Raw genomic sequence first — 22,204 nt, forward strand, 5'->3', positions numbered from 1 at the left:
TCGTCTTGCCCCTATTGGAATAACACTGCTGGATTTCCTTCCAAAACTGGTCTTTTGCTGAATTTTGCATTTTGACCCAGAGCTTCTGCCCAGAAGAATACTCCTCTCCTATCAGTCCCAATCACTCATGGAAGTGACGGTGTTTGATTCTAAATGGCAAAAACAACAGAAGGGATTGGGATTAAGTTTTACAGCCCTTGGGATTTGAGAGCAATTACTCTCAGCTACTGACAGCAGTGTCAGCATGCCCATTGCTGTGTTCTCACTTCAAGACTGAGAAAGGAAGAAAATAAATGGTTAAGATGAAATTCCCATCAACTGGGCAAACGATAAGTCAGTGCTGTGATTACTGCTCTAATGCATGTATTTAAAGTAGAAAAATTTGTCCATGCATTATTGAAACCTTAAAACTAAACAATATCATATCACAATCTCATAATGAGCTGTCAGTTTTGCCAAGCCTATCTCTGTTTTGTTCCTGTTTTCCTTCCCCCCTCCCTTTTTTTTTTTCACATCCCAATGCTTTGATGCCAGTTGCATCTGAAGGACTCAGAAGGAGCAATGTCAATAGCTCCGTATACCGAAACCATGGTCCCTCCAGGTTACTGAGAAGCATGTTCTGTATTTAAGAAAAAACCCTTATTATCACATAGTCTATTGAGTATTTCTGTTCTTTTTCCTCATACCAAGCTATGAGAGTGTCACACTTTACTTCTAAAGTCTGTTTCTTGACTTGCAATTTTTAGAGCCTTTAATTACCTGTGTAGAGTTGCCTGCTTGTTTAGCTTCTAAATTTATAGTTCTAATATTTTGCTTAAATAGTATTTGTATCTTCCTCTCCCTAAAGTTAACAGTGCAAGTCAATTCCATGAGCAACATTTTTTGTATAGTCATGCAGTTTGATAATATTTGGGATACTATTGATCTCTGTATCAGGACAGAATTCTTTTCTAATGCATAGTCACATTAATGTGGATTATGAAATATGAAAGTAATACATGTTCATTACAAAGGTTTAACCAGATTTTAGGCTTTTAATTTTTATTTTAGTTGAAATATTTGACATTTAAGTGACGAGGAATAAAGCTTTGCAAAACAAAAATTTGTCACAGGAGTTGGCTGATTCATTAGAGAGCAAAAGAGTGGTACTTCTGTTCTGAAATCTGTATTTGCAAAAATCTGTACAGAAGAAAAACCAACAAAATAACAATGAAGAAGACTGAAGAAACAATCAGTTTTATCTTTGATGCCCACTTTCTGATGTTGCTTCATGTTGGGAATGGATTCTAGACTATGTTATTGAGCTCAAACAATATTTAGCCCTTGATTGAAATAAGGGAAACATCAAATTTTTATTTAGGATCATTTAAAGTTCTAGGTGAAGAAATATACTTTAACTGATTTAATTACATGGCTACACCTTACCAGGTCTACTTGCAAAATCTTTATCAGAACAAAAGTTATATTCATTCTTATTTTTCATTTTAGGGATAGGAAAGTCTAGCTATTTCTTGTTTACAATTAATAATTACTACATCATGTGATTTTTTTTTTGTGTGTATGCATGATTTTTGGTGTATGATTCATTCAAGAGAAGGAGGGAAAATTTGGGTTCCTCCTGTAGGCTTGCAAATATTTTTCTCCATTTTTGGTTAAACTTTGACCATCTAGTATAGCCCTGGAATTTCCATGGGTAAAACAACTGAGACTAAAAGACATGGTTTTACAGCTGAAGGTGGTATTTCATCAGGTTTTCAGCAATTTCAGACCCGATCTTACGTTGCCCTTGGCCGTGTCAGTTGTACTGATAACACAGTTGTCTTTCTGACTTTAGGCCAGTGTAACATTGGCCCAGAAGTCTTTGCTGCAATAGATGTTCATGCCTCTGATGTTTCCATAATGTTCTAGAGGATTAAACAAATGTCCCACATGATTCCTCTCTACTGCACATCATTAAAGTGTGAAAGCTGTGGAGCTCATTGACACCAAATGTTGCGGATGTCAAAATTTACAGAATCAGACAAATTCATGGAATACAAATTTGTCAAGGATTATTAAACACAAAAGGGAGTTTCTGAAGAGCAGATCACTGGAACCTAGGGAAAATGGGGAATTGCCATTGTTTACCTTGGGTCCTCTAGTCTTCCTGGACATCAGACACACACAGAATCACAGAATATTCTGAGTTGGAAGGGACCCACAAGGATCACTGAGTCCAACTCTCATTCCCAGTCATTTCTGAGGACCAGACTAAAAGTATGTTTAGCCAAAAAGAGTCCAGCTATTCTTGTGTTTTTGTTGGTATCCATTTACTAGATTTACTTAAATGTCATGTTATTATTTTCATATTTAGAAGCTTGAAAGTTGCAGCAGAGATTTAGGATGCACTGAAGGAAGAGTCTTGGGATATGCTAGAGTTGCACTGAAACCCACTGAAACCATTTTGGCTATATCTTTTGCTTTTCTGTGTAGCTGAATATTTAATTGTCATATTCTTGTTGTAAGAGAGCTAACATTTGCTGTTAAATGATACAGTTGATACAGTAATGAAAGGCTAAGATGTATGAGATTTTCTTGCCATATTTTAATCTACTTTTTTCTGCAGAGATTGTTCTTGCTATTTTAAAATGTTTTTATTCACACTTTTCAAGAGTTAATTTTAGAAAATACCTTGTTACTTTGGAGATGGAGAATGTCATGTGTTTTCAGACTGAGTCAAGGGAAAAAATATGTTCCTTTTTTATGTGACATTACTGAAAGTGTTTGTACTTTCTCTTCATGTGACATCCTAAGTCAAACAAAAAGGCCTGAAAATTGTTGCTACATTAAGTATTTAAGTAATATTGTTAATAATTATAAAGAGGAGCCAGAATGTTAATTCATCAGGAAAGTAGCACAGGTCACATATGAAATAATCTAATTCTTTACTCTTGCTGATCACAGCAAACAGTATGTCACCTGCAATTAAAAACAGAATCTGGGATAATCATACTTTCCACTTATCCAACTGAGTTTTTACCAGTGATGTCACACTTTCTAGTCAGCCAGCAGACTGATATATCACTGTCTTGTTTTCTTTCAGGCTTTCAGTTGCAAAATGGTAAACTAGAGAAAAGCCTCATATATCTTTTTGTTTTGAATACATTAATTGATTACTTATGTCAAGGTCATCTTAACACTTGTACTGGGTGTTGCTGCAGTCTTCAGCTGGACCAAATGTATTGCCAGCTTGATCAAAAGTACTGTGACAATGAGCCTGTAAATGTTTCCAGTATTTTCAATCTAAACTCAAGAGCTGGTGGTTCTGCTATCAACTCAGGTATAGCTGAAAAAGAAAAAGGCAAAGACCGGAGGCGACATTCATTCTCTATTTCCTTTAAGCTTCAGGGGAGAAGATGGGGAAAGAAAGAAATTAAAAAGTAGTTCTCCCACTCCTAAGTAAGAGAACTCCATTGTAATCCTGAGTTCATTTTGACATGCTTAGCTATGTTGGCACACAAGGCATTTAGTTTAACATATTGATGATAATGAATTTTTATAGCAAGGAAGGAGACAGGGAATTCAGAATTTAAGGGAATCTGCCTTTGAATTTTCTTCATTATAATGTTTTATATTTCCATATCCCTCTTCATCTCCAACTTCCTAAAGCACATTACAGTTATACCAGAATCGCTGAACTCTTGACTGAAAAGAGCTGTGAGCAGTATCAACAGACCTTGTACTTTCTGAATTAATTATTTCAGTCATATGTGCCTCAGCCCTTGCTTGCAGAAGTTTGCTGAAAATAGATTCAGCTTGTGAAAACTGAATATGAGTGTGGCTGTGGCGAGTGGGAAAGTCTCTCCTTTCCTGGGCATTTCCTTTCTGACCCTTTTCATCCTGTTCACCTGGAGTGTTTACCTCCTCGCTCACTGGGAGGAGACTTGTGTCGATTCGGTCACACAAAAAGCAGAAGACTGTGTTCATTTCAACCCATACAAAGCAAACAGCCTTAGCTAATTTAGCAGCACACAGCAAATTGTGCATAGCTGGTTGGAGCCGGGAGTGAGGGTGAATACATTACCAGGCTGTTAGTGCAGAGGAATTTGGGTAGGTAAGTACAAAGTTGTCACACTAAACCTCATAATTCCAGTTTGGATAACACCAGTCCTTAGGGATAGATTGTCAAAGCCATAGGAATTCTAATGACATTGATATATTATTCCATGCCAGTCAAAATCTTCCATGTTTCTTTAATATTGGAGAGTCTATTATCTATTATCCCAAAAAAGTAACCAGATGAGTACTTTGTTTCAGATTCAGTCAGACACTTGCTTTGACTCTGTGTAAATTTAGGAATTACAACTTCAGTCAATGGTCTGTCTTCACTGTGATCATGCGGGTTATACAGACTTTTCAAAGAGAATAATAAATGGGGCTAACACTCAAAATTCATATCAAGAGGGGTATCAGAATTAAGAAAGTTCATTTGAGTCCATTGAGAAAGTGCAAATGTGCATTTGTCCTTCCAAAAATACTAACTTAATGCTTTCAACTGTTAAGAAAATGCTGAGGAGACGCCTTTAATAAGCTGTAGTATTTCATACACTCAATAGAAATTAATAATTAATGAAAATAACTTGGGGTTTTTGGTTATTTCTTTTCTCTCTTCTGTAACACCAGCATGCATTAATGTACAGCATGTCTAAGTTTTCACAGACCATCAGTAATAAAACAGTATATTTATTTCTAGAAAACAAAATTGGCAATGGGGATCTTGGAGAGTCTGCAACAAACTGAACAATTTGCAGTGTGACTAACAAGGCAAAAAAAATAAAAAGAAAAAAGGAAAAAGAACAGAAAACATATTCACCAGACCTCTTAGTGGCAAAACATTTGACAAAAGTAGAGAGATGTGACAGGGTTACTGGAGGTTTGCTTCATTCATTTGTATCAAACTGCTTGACTTTTCACGAGTGCCTATTAAAATTTTTTAATAAATCAAAACATCACTCTCCAAGTATTCTTTCTGTAGCCTTAGCAACAAAAGTAGGAAGAGGGAGAAATTGCAGATGGAAGTCCTATCTGCCTGATCTCATATAGGTGGAGCCAAGAAATGTCATGAGGGATAAAATGCCGTGATCTCTCGGAGGTATTCCCTTTGACTCCAGTACAGACCACAAAACAAACTGTTTCTCAGGTTCTTCCTGTCCCAGGCAAAGTATGAATGCCTCTCTCGTGGTGTATGAAGAGTTTCTTTCAGTGCTAAAATAGGCATAATCTGTCTCCAAAGTGCTGCTGCTGAGTTTAGCCATGTCCAGGAGTGGGCAAACAATGTGGCTTCCATAGGTCAGCAACCCAGTGGGGGTTCATTTTCATGGTATAACTGGCTGGCTGGCACAGTGATTTACAGCAAGTTTGGTGAGCATGTTTGAAACATCTTCCTTCCATAGTTGTAAGCTAGTGCACCCACTGTTCCTATTTGTCTAGAAAACAAAACAGCCAATTCTTACAGCTGGACAATTGTTGACTATGTAGTTGAAAGAAAAAGCAATTTATTTCTGAGAATTTTTTTTTTCAATAAAAATAGAAATAGAAATTTTAACATTATCATTTAATCATTAACAGTGCTAAAGTGTTGATTTTTCTTCTATTAGTGTGTCAGGAATATTATTCCATCACCTTTGAAATCAAGGTTATTTCTTAAATACGCTGGCAGAGGTTTTGTTTCTCACATAAACATTCAGTAAAGGCTAGAACACATCCATGTACCACTCTAAAAATGCATATGAATTTACATTAAATACAAGGCCACTGTGATTACTACAAAAGGCTGGGGTCTGTACAAGTGGTTTTCTTTTCAGTTCTAGTTAACATTGAAATTGAAGGTGAAATTCAGCTCTTCAGTTTGGATACCTGAGTATACGTGCATGTGGCATAGATGAGGTATGTGCAAGTTTTCCCAAGGACATTTAGTGACAGGACAAGGGGGAATGGCTTTAAACTGAAAGAGGGTAGGTTTGGATTAGAAATTAGCAAGAAATTCTTTACCATGAGGGTAGTGAGGCACTGGAACAGGTTGCCCAGAGAAGTTGTGGATGCCCCATCCATGAAAGTGTTCAAGGCCAGGTTAGATGGGGCTTTGAGCAACCTGGTCAAGTGGAAGGTGTCCCTTCCCACAGGTGGGGGGTTGGAATGAGATGATCTCTAAGGTCCCTTCCAACCCAAACTAGTCTATGATTCTGTGATCACAGATGGTGAAAAATCTAAGGTGAAAGTTGCCTAGCTATGGATATCTGATATCATTTTAGACACTGTGGTTATACTGAATGGTCCATTGCTGCTCCTGTAGGATAAGGCTCTGCTGTAGGTCCTGAATCATATCTGCAAGTTCCAGGTGACCCTGGGTTCCTCCTGTGCTTAAGCAGTTATATCTCACCCATGGTCAGTGCAGTCAAAGTGGGTAATTTAGTTTGTTCTAAAGTGAACCTGAAAACTTCATGAGCTGGCAAACCTTCAGTGACAGCATTTACTAGGTCTGTGGTCCTGACAGTGAGCGCTTACAAATGTAGTTCTTATGCAGACAGCTGCACCTGCAAAACGATTACCACCCTGCTCAGCTACCTATTTGTTCATCTAAATATGAAGTGAAAAGATACCATTTTTTTTTTTTTTATTTTTTTACAGATATACCAACAACAGATTGAATCAAACAAAATAAAAATGGCCTGTTTCTAGTCAGGGTCAAAATATTGAGATTATTCCTCTCTTTTACCCCTTCCTGTCTCACCGACCACCCTCACTACCAGTAAAAAAGCTTTTTTCGGAACACGAGTAAAATCTCGTGATTTTATCTTTCACTGTTTTTCAGTGCTTAGATGTTTGGCTTCACTTCTATTGCTTAAAATTGTGAAAGACACCCTTGAAGTCAGAAGTAACTCTGTAGTGCCTTGTGTTTTGCCTTGTGTTTTATCTTCTGGTGTCCTGTATTTAGATGAAAGCCAAACAAGGAAATGCAAGTTTGTGAAACTTTCCATTTTGAATTGCTTTACTCTGAAAGAACAATATAGATTTAGAAGTTATACGCAAGAAAAAATAACATCTATCAAACCCAAAATGATGTGTTTAATTTTTAAATACTTGAGAATATTGGATCAACTAAACTCTGGGTTAACTTGATGGCAGTGGTGTTTTTCAGAAACAGTAGAGGGAGGATATTATTTAACATCTTGATCTTGTCAGAGTAATTGTTAAGTGCTCAGACTATCCCTGTTGAAAAGAACAAGAGTGCAGATCCTGCAGAGCGCTTATTTGGAGCCTGATGTCATGCAAAGGCAGCAACTTGGATACGCTTGTCTAGGCAACATGTAACTAATCAAGCATCTCAATTAAATATGATGTCTTACAGTTGTGGCACGAGAGCTGTCAAGGGATTTTATTTTTTGAGTGTGACTGCAAGATGAGATAAAGAAGCATTTTCTGTGACAAAGTCCTTAAGAAATGTAGCTGGTGAGAACAGTTCGTTAAAATTCTGTGTTCTTTTCACTGTTCTTGTGGAGAATATTCTGACTGAACTCCTGTTACAGATGCATAGAGAAAAATACATGTGAATAAAGGAAAATGAATACTTTTTTCAAACCAAAGAGCAAGCTTTCAAAAGAGCAGTAGAAATTGCTACGGATAATCACTTTCATCACCACTAGCTTTCTCTCTAAGGCATGAATTGTAATTTTGAAATTTTACATATTGATTGTGGATTTCAGCCAGTCCTACGTTTTAGTAACTAAAGATTCATGTGTGTTTTATGTGAGAGCTAAACTAGAAATTGCTCTGATTAAACAGATTACTAGTTTTGGTTATCTACTTAATCTACTTAAACCAAGTCCTTTCCATGATGATGCAGTTCATCCTGTTATGCCCAGGCTCTGTGATGAGTATGCTGCTGTCTGGCTGTATGCTGACCAGCACACAGCTGAACTGAACAGCACGGCTTTGGCAAAGATTGGTGCTGAGGTGTACATTGGACACCTTTAAAAAAACTTTAAATTAGGCTTTATCCCTACAGGTAAAATGCTACCGCATTAATAAACCCCTGCTCCTACCTGTATCAACTTTGTAGTGGTCGTACATGTTCCTACAACTAATTACCCTACAATTTTGACTCTGAACCCTGATGGATCCCTGAGACACAGTATTAAGGGCTCAGGAACTGCATCACACACCAGCGAGTGTAGAGGGAGCTTCCTGCACTGTCCTACAGAAAGTCCTGATCAATTAGAATCTATACCTGCTAATAGTAACTTAATCCTCTAGAGCTGTAACACTTTTCCTACGAATTTGGATTTGCCATTTTCCCTCATCATGTGAGGCCTCAGGGTTCTTGTTTGTGTCTTGGTTGCTCTTTTCCTCCTGCCTCTTCCAACAGAGAAGTGCCAAAGAATGGGGAACAAGGATGATGTATCTCTCCTGGCATTTGAATACATAGTGGAGAAATACATAGGCTACAGAGAGTTTAAAGTTGTTCCAATACCTGGATTAAAAAAAAAAAAAAAAAAAAAAAAGTGTACAATATTAAACTGAAATTACTGAATATTTTAGGGGGAGGAAAAAATTTGCACAAATGTGGCTGTAAGTATGTCAAAGTACATACGCTCAGAAATACACTGTTGGTTATATTCCACACAGGAAGTAGATCTTTAAAAGACTAAAATACTAAATCTGTAAAAGCTAACTTGACAAAAACATAGTTATTTATGGCAATATCTGTAGTCATTGGGCTCAGAATTATCAGTAGTCATGAGCCCCCAAGACATGGGGTTATAACCACTGATGCTCTGTAGTCTAGACCTGGCAGATATTATTTATGTTTACAGTCATTTTCACAGTTCCAGTTTTATGAGCACTTTAGTCATTTATACAGATCTAAAAGTGAGAATATAAACTCTAAAACCTATGTCATAATTACAGCAAAATCAAATTTCTGCTAGGTGTTTTAATGGACATTGTACTGAAACAGTTCCTATTATTTTCCTTTAGTGGAGAGGGTGCTACAGAGCAGTTAATAAAGGCTTATTTTAAGAATGTAATTTCTCAAACTCCTGCTCTAGCAAATCAGAAACAAAACTGCATAATAAATATTTTCCTACTGTAATTGCTTTTTGAGTGACTTGGCGATTTGGCTTTTTTCCTCTTTTAAGTAAGGTATTGCAGAGATTTTTGCTCTTTTGAAGCTTGTCTCATATGACAAGACAATCCAAAGGGCTTTATAAGACTGCTGTAATGACCCCTAAATAGGCTGACAGTATTATAGCAGTCCCAAGAGAGAAGATTCTTTTCAAAAGCAACTGAATATCATGAAAAAGGCAGTGGCTCCACATTGACTTTTCACAAAGCCAGAAAGACTAAATGGCTTTTTGGATTAATGGACAGTCCCTTGCAGACTGTCTGTCAGTGTGTGTGACTCTCCATTATAGGTGCTGTCAGGAGCTCAGAAAAGTGCATTTTAAAAACCTGAGAACTTAAGATGTAGAGCTGTGTAAAGCCTTGTGTCTACATAGGGGAGAGAGCTGTGAGCTAAATACCTTTGTTTCATCCCAGCTGATGACATCATTTAATGTTTACAATAACCTCCAGATGTAAATCTGTGAGATGCTGGACAATGTCGCTTTCATACTGGCCCTAGTGAAAATCTGAGTTTGAGGACTACTGCACACACACAACAGGCTTTCAGGACTCTGCAGAGCACTTGTGTAGCCTCTTCTTGGAGAATATAGTGTGAGATGAAGTTCTTTACCCTAGTGTACTCAGACACAGAATTTCCTCTTCTGTTAGATTGGGTTCCCCTCATTCATTGGTCTTTACATTAGCTGTTCAAAATGGATTTTTCTAGGGTGTGTGGAATCAACAGTGATGTTCTCAGGCTGTCTTCAGGCTCTGCTGATTGTTGATGTGAAGTATGCTTGTATGTGAAGTGTGTGTTGGTATTCTATGCCCGTTATTTGTATATATTTTCCCTTAATTCTTACCACTCCAGATATTTAAAAAAAAAAAAAAAAACAAAACAAAACAAAGCAAAGCAAACAAACAAATAAAAAAACCAAAACAAAAACCCAAAACAAAACAAAAAACCCACACACAATATGAAAAACAACAAAAGGAAAAGATTGTAGCTTCGTCTATGTGCGCCTCCATAAGACTTTGATGTTGTAGTCCACATGTAGCTTATCTGCTTTCACATATTGAGAGGCCAGTTCAAATCAAGTATTCCTTAGGGTTCTCTTAGGGTTCTTAGATTTAGGTCAGGTCCTATAAAACTGTAAAATAGCATCATAGCATTGCGATGTTATGATTGTAATTATGATACTCCCTGTTAAAATGAGTTATATAACAGCAGCATGCAAAGTGTCTCTTTCCCCATTTTCTCTGGTCTTAATTTCCCCACTAGGACCCCATCTCAGGAGAGGTGATCTTTTCTTGTATTGTCTCATCTCCTGTGCTAATGACTGTTAGATTAGGGATATTCTCCGTGTGTCCTTAACACCTGTCCTTGTCTCAGTCAGTGCCTGCCTAAGGAAAATTTAAATAAAGGAAGAAAAATCATTTGCAACACCATACACACATACTTCCCCTGCCCAGGTAATGCAGAGTATGACTGTGCATCTCTCTTGCCCCTTCTTGGTGTCCAAAAACATGCTGTTGGGAAGAGGCTTTCCATCAACTGCAATACACAGCTATCTCAAGTACTACACAAACCATCATCTCTGTTCTCCCTCTTGTGCTTATTTCAGCTGGTAGGGACTAATAATGTTCGGAAATATAAAAGCAATTTTCTAACAAAAGTCTGAAACAATTCAGAAGTCAATTTTGGCTGCATTTTACTGATGTGATAGGCACAGATACTGTAAGAGAATAGCAAACATTACATGAGACTGGATAAGAGTGCAAATAGTTTTGAGGAAGCTGTTTTTGCTGTATGTGTGCAGGGCCATCTTGTTACTGTCTTATTTAAATAGAAAGGGTGTTCTTTTTGCTTCTGCAAAATGGATCACCAGAACTGCTTTATTCCTTAGGGAAATAATTTTAATTGGTAGTTCATGTCTTTCCTCTAAATATCCAAAAAAGCATTATTATCTTTGGTTTCTTGCTGAAAAATTGTCTGTTTAAAAAATATAGAATTACCTGTTTTCTCTTTTCAGTGTTTCTGTTTTAGTCTACCAATGCACATTTTAGAAAGCATAATCCTCTGATTAATTTCATAGGCTATTAATCTAGAAATGCTTAGCGTTAAAGGTGACTTTCTGAACTTAGTAATAGGTGATGAATTTTCTCATAATTAATTTTTAGGGCAAATATTAGCTGCAGTTTCAGTTCATTTCAGACCTTGTGTGTCAGTTTGGCAATATTTGGGCAATTTTTAATGTATTTTGTTAACAATCATATATCAGACCTTCCTTTTAAAGTGATAAAATTAAGCATCAGTGAAGTCCAACATCATATCCTTGAGGGCTTCAGAGGTTTTCCATTGTGCTGTCATCTCGACTGCAGTTTGGAAGTGCAGTTTCAATAAATAGTATATTTAAAGGGACAATAGTTATCAAATACAGTCTCATCTTCGATTGCACTGAGCAATAACTCATAACACTTGACCACAAATATCTGAAGATGAGGAGCCTCAGATGGGATGATTGATTGATTGATTGATTGATTGATTTTTGATTGGTAATGTCGTAAACAGTCTTCCAGTACTGGGAGAAGGCAGCCAAAACTTAATCTACTGGAATGTAATTGCCATCTGGTTGGCTGATCTGTAATGATTTGTTTTGTGAATGCCTTACTCTCTTCTTTCAACTACAGAGAAAGTAAGAGGTTTTTCTACAGCATGCTATTGTGCAATAGCAGAGCTCATTCCTGGGTGTGCCAGCTGCTTTTTCTCTGGTTGAAGTTATCAGTTTTCTTCAGTTATAGGCTTAAAGAAAGAGAGCTCAGTAGCTGGCAGAGCTTCTTGTTCAGTAATGTCTGTGGTTTGGATCGAACTGAATCCAGTATTTAGAAGCAAAATATTCATGCAATTGGATTTAACAAAGTCTCTTATTCCTAAACCTTTTTTGTTAATATCCCCCATCTCCTAGAGATTTATAGTACCTTTTCATTTCTCGTAAAGAAAAAATGTGTCAGGAAGAGAATTAAGCCTAATAGTCCAATGTTTACATATGTGATTACATCATCATTGAATCATGCTGTCTTACTTCATTGAGAGGAAACTTTATTGTTTCATGTCTGTTTCAGTATTATTTTCGTATACATCTTTGGCCAGAATCCCAGTTCATAATCTGAAATAATTTCAGAGGCATAATGTAGTCATTACTTTTAAATATCACATATAGTTACATTATGTTATCTTGATTGTGACAGATCACCTTAATCTGTTAAGGGACAACAGTTATTGATGAAATGGGTATGTGTTGTTTGGACTGTATTTGGCAGTAATCATATATGTAACATACAGAATGGATGTTCAGTATTTGAATTTGATATGAATTTGACAAATACTGAACACCAAGAATTTAAAGAAGGCTTAAACTTCAGTTGTACTGAGCTTTTATGAGTAGTGCATGCATTCAGCTTTCCTGAGAAAATTCAGTTGTAGTTGGAGAAATATGGGAATATATTCAAGATGTCATCAGACAATATCCCTTGTGAAAACTGTAAGAAATTAATCTTCTTTACAATATATAGTAAGATGGCAACTCAGCATCAAGGATGGCCTCAGGTTAAAAATAACTTACTTCCCCAAAAGGGAATTGTTATGAGAGAAGTTCTAATAAATATTCCCTTTATACTCACAGAGGTTGCCAACAGTAATCCTCATAGCTGGTGAAAAAAAATCTCAAAAAATCCTTTGCTTTAATGCTGTACTGTTTGGTAGAATAAAGGTGCTATGTACTTCATACATATGCAGTATTTGGACAGAACTGTACATCTAGAGAAGCAGTGGGAGATAATACTCATATCCATACCTGAAAAACAAAGGAAAAATAAAAACTTTCTTGAAGTAGTAATGTGTATATTCTCTGCTGTTTGTGAATGATCTTCCTTTTAGTAATTTGCTTCTACATCATTAAAAGATACTGAAAGTTTGTTTCTCTTCATAAGCATATTTATATAGAATTCTAGCTATCAGCAGAACTCTACATCTGTATCATATAACTATTAAAATTATTTTCTTAATTCAGTAGTTTACATGCAAATTCAGTATAATTTTTGAAGCATTTTTGCGTCTTCTTACGCATGTAGTACCTGTAGGGGATGGAATGCATTACAAACAGGTACAATGAACCAAACCATATAAACAGCTCTGACAGAATGAAAACTTGTAGGTATTTAATGATACCAATAAAATCGTATTTATGAAAGACTCTGAGAATTCCATTTCCATGGTAATGCAAATTAGAAACTATGAAGGCAGTAACTTGGAACACAAGCTTGGATCCTAACTTTACTGAGAGCTCCTGAGCTGCTCACATGAACTTTAGTAGTTAGCTGCATGAGCCTTTTTGTAGTCAGATTGTAAATTTACAGATAGGATTAAGAAAAATTAGGTGTGAGAGACAAATAATTAAAGGTGTATTCATAAAATACATCTGCATGAAGGCTATGAAGCTTTTTCAGAGTAAGAGGAATTCTGTCTTCCTTCTAACATCCAAGTAGAAGTGAATTTGTTTCCTTCCCAAAGTATCTAAGGTTATTTAACTTGACTTAAAATACTTTTTTTTTATATATATACAGAAAATTTGGTAGACATGAGTAACTCCTCACACAGTGACAAGATCTTGAGCTGAAGGCTATAATTTAAGTGATTGATTTACAAAATGTATGATGAATCTTCTTTGAGCATGGATCAAGATACCATTTAAGGCATTCTTATGGAGCTACTAACTAGGCTCAGCACTAGAGCCTTCTAATTGTGAAGGTGGAGGCTTAGGTACTAATAGTTAACTGGAGTAGCATTATTAGTTATGAAAAACTGGACAATTTACAAATTTTGCACAGTTTTGACTATGGTTTAAATATCACATGTTATCTGAAACAAACTATTTTGGTAATTATTTCTTCTTTATCTCTGTAGCTCTTTCCTTGGGATTTGTGATGCCTTAAATGTGACTTATTTTCTATGGAAATTTTGTCAGAATGATAAATTAAACTGGGAAAATATGTCTTTGTTTTCAAAACCTTTTAATTTACTGTACCTCCTTTATACATGACAGCAATAACTGTTTCTGTTGACCATTAAAGCAGGAAAGAATTTGTTAAGTTGGCTGGCTTTTGTCATCTTTCTGACAGTATAGTTTTAATTATGTTTACTTGTGTGACTTACCTAGAGCTGCTGAAGCTGTTAGAAGTTGCTTCAAAGGTGTCACTGAGATTTACTGGGCATATAAAGTACATTCTGGCATAGAAAGTACAGCAGAAAATACAGAAAGTGTCAAGGAGAAAGTAACCTGATTATGTCTGCAACAGCTGAAGTAAAATGCATCAGTAATGATGTTAATGTAGGGTGAAATCCAGCTGAAACAGGATTTATGGTCAATATATTTAAACTAAAGCTTGAATAGTTTCATCTAGAATAAAAGTTCTTGTCAAGTATGTCTTCAGCTCAGGATCATGTCACTAGGAACAGGCTGTGTATGTTCTGGGGAGTGGTCTGTGGGGAGGGGGTGTCAGGTCTGCGTGGCAGCATGGCCTGATGAGATGGTAGTCCTGTGCTGCTGGCTGGGAATAGGAGGTACTGCAGGAGAGGAACTTCTCTATCACCAGGGTAATTCTAAATTCTAAGAAGTCCACCTCTTCCATTTTCAATGGTCCTGTTTATTTTCTAAGTTTACTCTAATTATAAAACACTATCATTGAGGTCTTGTTTAATTTGCTCTGTCTCAGAGGAGGTGGAAGCAAGGAAGAAACTGAGACACTAGCATGTACTACTTTTATAGTATTACTTCAAGCTTTTCAACAGGAAGCTGGCAATGCTGTTGATTTAAATATTTTATGGTTACAACAGCTTGGGATGTGTAAAGGAAGACTGGAAATCTGAGATATGTTTCATTGCTCGCCTCAGACCACACAATTTTTTTTACCCTTTTCTCTGTTTTAGACAGGAAAGTACAGATCTTCACAGCTACTGACCTTGACAGAAATTTGCTGTGACATAGTATTACAGCAACTTCTTTAATTTTAAAGACCATGAGAATTAGGAAGCTTTCTTCCACAAATATATATAGAGATGTCTGTCTCTGAGTGGCAAACCTACAGTAAAACAAACTTTCAGAGATTTAAAATAAAATAGCATTGTAAGCCTAAGCTATCAGGAATTTTTTTGGATCTTCGTATAAAGGATAGTCTAGTGAATTATGTTCAGAAATGTTAAAAAAGGTGTTAACTGTGAATACTGCTCATTGCTTTGTTAGAGCATGGCCATTATTAAGGAACTTAACTGGCCATCTTGCCTCATAAGCCATCAAACATTTTGCCATAGATTTCACTGATATGATTAAAGGAACTGTATGATTGGGATTTGGGGATAGTGAACATATTCATCATAATACAAGATGATTGGATGATGATAACTGCCTTGTCAACTGCTAGTGGTTAGAAGCAGAGCTGTCTGTGCAACACAATTGCAATTTGTACATTTTTTCCTTTATTACTGAGCTGCAGTGTAGTTGTTGCTGCTGTTTCCAGAAGCAATAGGACTCAGTATTTCAAGGAAGAGTTTTATATAAAATTAAGGTGCATCTTCCATTACAATCTGTGTTTTTTCCCCCCTTTCAGGAAGATACAGATCATAATTATTATACTTCAAGGACGTATGGCCCATATGATTCCACCAGCCGGGATTTGTGGGTCAATATAGACCAGATGGAGAAGGACAAAGTAAAGATTCATGGGATCCTTTCCAACACGCATCGGCAAGCTGCAGTAAGTTATGGTACCATTTTCTTATTAGACTAACATGGATGCTTTCACCAGTGACCCACATAGTAGTGTTACTAAGTATCTTGACTACTGTTCACAGAGCTATGTCTCTGAATTTTAGTTAAGCTGTGAAAATCTTTACAGTGTTGATATCAAGTGATTCCAAGTTGCCTTTTCGAACATGCTATAAAAGTCCTTTAGAGATGCCTTTACAGATAGATTTAAATTTTTTCTCTGTTCGGGAGGATCACAAGCTATCAAACTGTAAACTACTTGTGTTGCTGAACTTGAAGGGAATTTTACCAGTGAGTTCAATAATAACAGAAATGGGTTCAGGATGAAGTTGGTGAAGTTTAAATCTCCCATGGAATGCATCTGTGTTTGCACTTCTATTTTGTGTGAGGTATCACACTTATTTTTCCTTTTGGGACAACTGGAAAAAACTCAGGAGAATGTCTTCTAGTAATAGAAGTGATGTGATCACAATTAATTTCTTATAGTAACAGAAGTGATGTGATCACAGTTTTAAGTTATCAACAAATAAATATCACAGAATGTAAACGACAATCATACTTAACTTATTGTAATCATAGTACCTGGTAAAATGGATATGAAAATAATGGGCTTACACACTTAGAAGTGAAATAGAGTACTGTATGATTTACAAATTGCAAAAAAAAAAAAAGTATTAAAATTTATACATATATAAAAAAGTTATAACATCTTTCCCTATTAAAAGTAATTTGTGAAAGTGAGACCTAAACATTAGTGAAATTCCTTTGAGAAATTTTAACCTGTGTTTAAGGATTAGTGAAGATGACACCCTTCCAGATCTTTGTTGTAAGCAATTTTATTTCCAGTCGGATCCCTGAAATTATGCACCTAAAAAATACCAATTCCAAGGAAGACATTTTAATGAAGTTATTAAATTGAGATTTAGAACGAGGCAATTTTTTTTCTTGGTGTGGGATCAGTGTGGAGGATCATTCAGCATGGTTAGAACTCTGATATCCATCTCTTTTCATACCTACCCAAATACCTTGGACTGGGAACTCAGGTGCCTGTAGCTATGTCTACATACATTTTTAAAGAGCTCTTTTTCAGAGATTTGTTTTATGTCCTTCCTGAATGATAAAAAGGTATCAATGAGTCATCCTGTAAGGTTTTATATTTCATTTATGCATCTATAATTGATTTCTTGTATGCATCTGAGCAAACAACATCCATATGTACTACACAATGAAATTACTTAACAGAGAGATGTGCTCTCCATAACTGTACTGTATGACTGTAAAGTCATATGTTCTGAGATGATCATACATAACTGAGCAGCAATCTCTTCCTTTCCTTTCCATAGAAATAAACTTTGTTATTACTCTTTTTTAAAGGCCATTTTGAACATCTTTTTGGGACTCAGTGATTTACATGCTGATAATTTCTAAACATTATTCTCCAATTTGACAGTAGAACCAGGAGTTAAATTATTATATGCTAAGAATCAGTGAATTCATTTAGCAATGCCAGGGATTCTTTGAATAGTAAAACTTACACTTAATTTGTGTGTTTTCCTTCAGTTTAAAATTTATAATCCTAAGAGTTCCCAGAAGCTGTCAGGTGGTTTTGCTTTTACAGGAAAAGTAATAAAGAGAAAATCCATGAGATGGTTTGATTGTATAGACGGCATAGAAATTGGTTGCAGAAAGTAACACACATATATTAATGGAACAATTAAAATATCTAACACTACAGGATTTATATTACTAGGAGTAAGGGTTGTTTCATAACGTATGACCACCATCTTCTTAAGCATATAATAAAATTTTAGGACTGTCTTGGATATTTGGTGTGTTTAGATATCTATTACCTGATTGCTCAAACACTGAACTAGATACAGGATACCTCATGGTTAGGAACTCAATTCCCTTTTTTCTCAGTCCATTCTATCATTTGTGTATGTAAAAAACATTTTTATTTCAGTGGGTTAAAAATTCTGATATTTTTTTCTGAAAAAAAAGGTATACTTTCTATCAGCAAAAGTAAAAACACACTTTTAGTGACCATTAGAATATTGTATTTTAAAACATTTTTTAAGTCATGTAGGTTCTTTATTACACTATTATGCTAAACTGTCTACATTAAACATTTTACATTGTCAGAATTTAAGGCATCATTTTTTGATTTAAGTCAGTGGGAGACCTGTATCTGGCTTGAGTGGACAAACAATCAAGTTTTTATTGTAAACATCTTTATACTAATGTTTATATTACAGCAGTTGAGAAGGCTGTTAAGGGAACGGTTTTCATTTGAAGCAGTTTAATGGTTACTGTGTATTCAGAAAGTTAATGCTAGTAGGTAAAATGGAGGAGAGCATACAAAGGAAAGAGGGATGGTTAGGTCAGCAAAATGATAGTTTTAACAGAATTCTTGGAAATTATGTTTGGTAGAGCAAGGACAATTTAAATGGGCTACATACACAGACACAGCACACACTTCAGCAGTGAAAACTTTAGGACGTGGTAAAAGAACACTTGTTTAAGTTAATTCATTAGCTGTCTTTTGCATATGCCATTTTGATTAGAAATGTGCAGTGGTACATCCATATTTATGTATATACAGAAAAGGTCCAATTAACACAATGCAAATGGATTTTGCATTTTAATTAAAAACAAACAAAAAATGTGCTAATAAATCCTGTCTAAATTCTGTCTTCCACTTAAGTGGAAAGTAAATCTAATTTAAAGTTACTGTAAATCTTCAGCTGCTAATTTCATGCTAAATAAGTCTTTAAACATTTCTAGCAGATGTAAACATAATTCTTTCTGAGAGAAGAAGTACCCAGATATGATCTGAACATAATAAACCTGGGACAGAAATAATGGTAGGGAAAATAAAGACAAGAAGTGATTTTCTTTTTCCTTTTTTTCCTCCACTTTTTTAAAATGTATGAGTTGTTTTGCTTTCTTAAGTGGAGACATCAGAGGATAGGGTTGAGGGACAGCCACCAACAACCCACCTTCACACTAAGTTTTACTATAATAATTCCTCCCAAATAAGAAATAATGGGCTTCATGCCTGTTTCCTATCTGGGATTTGGACCATTATGGAAGTGATGTGTTTTTTGGAATATTATAGTTAAACTGTGGAAGGACCTTACTGGGATTTCAGCATTCCTTTCTACCATGACTACTGATTTATTCGGAGTTTAACCAGATAGTACATGAGGTGATAATTATGGGCAGCCACAATATTTAGCAAGCTTTGGGAGAGTAGTGAATAGGTGCAAAAGGAAAAAGCCATAGGCAGAGAGGAAAAATGAATTTGAATTTGAATGCTGCTTTATAGTGAACTTAGTTAAGAAAAATCTGTTCCCCAAATTACAATTCTCTGCTGTGAATTCCCCTTATAGAGGGTAGTCATCTGTAGGCTTGTAAAATTTTTTAATTATAATTTTTTTTAATTTTTATTTTGCAATAAGTACCTTAAGTAGAGTTTGTTGTTGCTTCTGTTGAATATTTCTTTGTACATCATTTCATTTCCTAGTTGACAGTACAGAGAAGTTTGGGAACTGGTGTCATATGGGATAAATGGAGGAGTTGCCTTCCAGTGACTAGCCTTCATTAGATAAGCACCCAGGTAGCTGCAGGATGTCAGGGAGAGCACTTGAATCTGAAGGTGCATGTGACAGAGGACCAAATGACCAGCAGCCAAGGTAGGAGGCATCCTGTAAAATGTAGGCATGGCTAAGGCTTTAGATATTGATGACTCCTCTTAAGAAAGAGGTTAAAGCAAGGAAGAACTCTTTTTTAAGGAAAAACTCTACAAATCTTTATTAGTTTTATTCTTATGAGTGAGTTACAATGTCTGTTCATGCATTGTAGTTTCTGAAGTCTTTAGTTATGAAGATCCACTGCTTTCAGGTGTTGAAGTGCTACACGAAATTGCTTCCAGTTAGCTATTACCAGTTCCAAATTCCAAAAGAATAGCAAGGCTCTAGTGAAAAATAAAAAGCAATGAAACAGGTGTTTGAAGTGGAGGACTGTTCATCTTGTTTTCTCTTACCTTTCTGCTCAATATTGATTTTATTTTCTCATGTTGTTCCTTTCAGAGAGTGAATCTGTCCTTTGATTTTCCATTTTATGGCCATTTTCTACGTGAAATTACTGTGGCAACTGGGGGTAAGTGGCTTTCTAACAATTTACTTGAGTAATATGAGAAGAGTTTCTTGCAGCTATTTAAAATACTGTTTTTTCCCCTATATATGTCAAGAGATAAACTGCAGCTTTTATTTAGGAAATCTTCCTCTACGCAAAAAGAAAGTCACAAAATATCAATATGATGAAAAACCTCCAGCTGTTCAAGATGAAACCCATCTCACTGTAAGACTTTATAACATTAATCCTTTTCTGTTTAGATATTTCCCCAGGAATCTTGTGTGTATGTGTGTTTAACAGTTGCACTTGTGGAGATAGTGCTGGAGCCAAATCAAGGAGGCAGACTTAGGGTTTGCCTGTAAAAGGGCAGAGGATTTACTGTCCAAAGATAGGAAGTGCAACCAGAAGTACAAAATTTATCACCTGTAGGGCAAACTCATTGCAGTGCGTTGTCTTGGTGTGGTAAGGCATCTGAAAATGTACCACGGTGTTCCTCTTCTTCTGTGGGGTAAGAAAGGAGGTATGGCATAGCTCAAGCTCCTAGTCTTGCAGCTCTGGGCACAGCTGCTGACTTGTGGTTAGGGTTCTCCCTCCCACTGCTGCTGGCTGCTACTTGCACCGATCTCCTGCACTAGGAACAGTCATTGACTCCTTCTGCTCCCCTCCCTCTCCACCTCCTTGAAAAACAAAAGTGAGACCAGAGGATAATGAGATGACGTGGAAGACAAAAAATGTGAAAAACAAGGAGTAATGGTGAAAAAATGAAAACAGAGAGGAGAAAGACAGCATCACAGAGAGCACACCCACAGCATTCTCTGGTCCTTGAACAGGTCTAGCAAGTTCATGGCTGGTGGTGCTCTGCCTAGAGGTGTGACAGGACAAGCAGGCAGAAATAGGAGCCACCATCACGAGGAGCAATTCCACACTGCCACAATCAAGGCTTCTTCTCATGCTATGGGTGACAAGCTGGTCAAGACCAGGGGATGTCCATGTCCCACTGGAGTCCTAAATGCAGAGGTTAGGACTAAAAGATTAGGAAAGAATTGCAACCAGTGTCTCAGCAAGAGTAGGAACTAGAACAGAGGTTTCTGTCATGCTCCCCATCAGGATTTCCATTTTGTCACCAAAGCAAAAGAATACAATAGATGGACAGAGGTGAATAAATGCTGATATTAAATGGTTGATTTGCAGTAGAATGATAAAAAGTATGCAGAATTATGAGATTACTTCAGTATCAGTGTTTTCTCTTCTTGAACAGAAATGACATTTTGATGCTGATTTGGATCAGAAAAGCCACGAATTACTGATTTTGAGACTTGTCTGATGTCCATTCTGCGTTGCTTTTAGTTTCATTTTGGTGCTTGATTGTCAGTGCATAGTTCTGTATTCTGTATTAGAGGAGCTGTATTTGACGGGGTGCCAAAATCAAGTACATGATCTGTGCAGCATGAAAGAATAGATCCTGCCCAGCTGAAACAGCAGCGGTGGAGACATTGTTCATTCTCCAACTGTCCCCTTATTCTTACTTCTGTACTTCATTCTTTAAAGCTTTACAAGGTTCACTCTTCCTTCAAGTAATTCTTTTTGTGGGGTGACTTTGTTGGGCCTTGCCTTTTAATGAAAGTCCTGAATTTTTGCCATTTTTACCACTTTCACTGAAACACTGCTGTCACCAGTTTCCCCATCCGACCCCAAAACTTCGGAGCACAGTTAAGCTCCTAAGGAGAGCTGTGTACTAGTAATTTGTGTGGGAAGCGTTGTCACTTTTGGTTCAGAGTATTTGGGGAATGTAGGTGTTTTGGGTGTTGATTTCTTTTTTTTTAAAAAGCACGTAAGCATATAAGAATAGCTGCAGCTCTGCAGCATCTTTTCTCTTTCTATTAATGGAACACTGGATGATGATTCTGCCTTTATTTTGGTCCATGTTTACTAATAAACTAATATTGCTGTGAATAAATAGACTATGGATTATTGTCAAGCTAAATAGGACCTTAAAATCAGTCCTTTTAATATACACCACTGCCATTAGCATAGAGATACTTCTGTCTTTCATTGACACTTCCATGATTTTCAACCTCGAAATTAAACACAAAAAAGCAAGATCT

The 22,204-nt window shown here is 36.3% G+C and overlaps 1 protein-coding gene across 2 annotated transcripts in view; it reads left to right on the forward strand.

The window, feature by feature from the left end:
* The window catches only part of PLXDC2 (plexin domain containing 2), a 254,952-nt gene that overhangs the window by 121,579 nt on the left and 111,169 nt on the right, over positions 1–22,204 (forward strand). For both annotated transcript variants that reach the window (XM_050325692.1, XM_050325702.1), the window contains exons 3-4: positions 15,805–15,951; positions 20,054–20,123. In XM_050325692.1, coding sequence (XP_050181649.1) covers positions 15,805–15,951; positions 20,054–20,123 — 217 coding nt within the window. The remainder of the gene's footprint in view (positions 1–15,804; positions 15,952–20,053; positions 20,124–22,204) is intronic.

This window comes from Myiozetetes cayanensis, unplaced genomic scaffold (genome assembly GCF_022539395.1).
Source record: "Myiozetetes cayanensis isolate MyiCay16 unplaced genomic scaffold, myiCay2020 scf1, whole genome shotgun sequence".
In the NCBI taxonomy this organism is placed as follows: domain Eukaryota; kingdom Metazoa; phylum Chordata; class Aves; order Passeriformes; family Tyrannidae; genus Myiozetetes; species Myiozetetes cayanensis.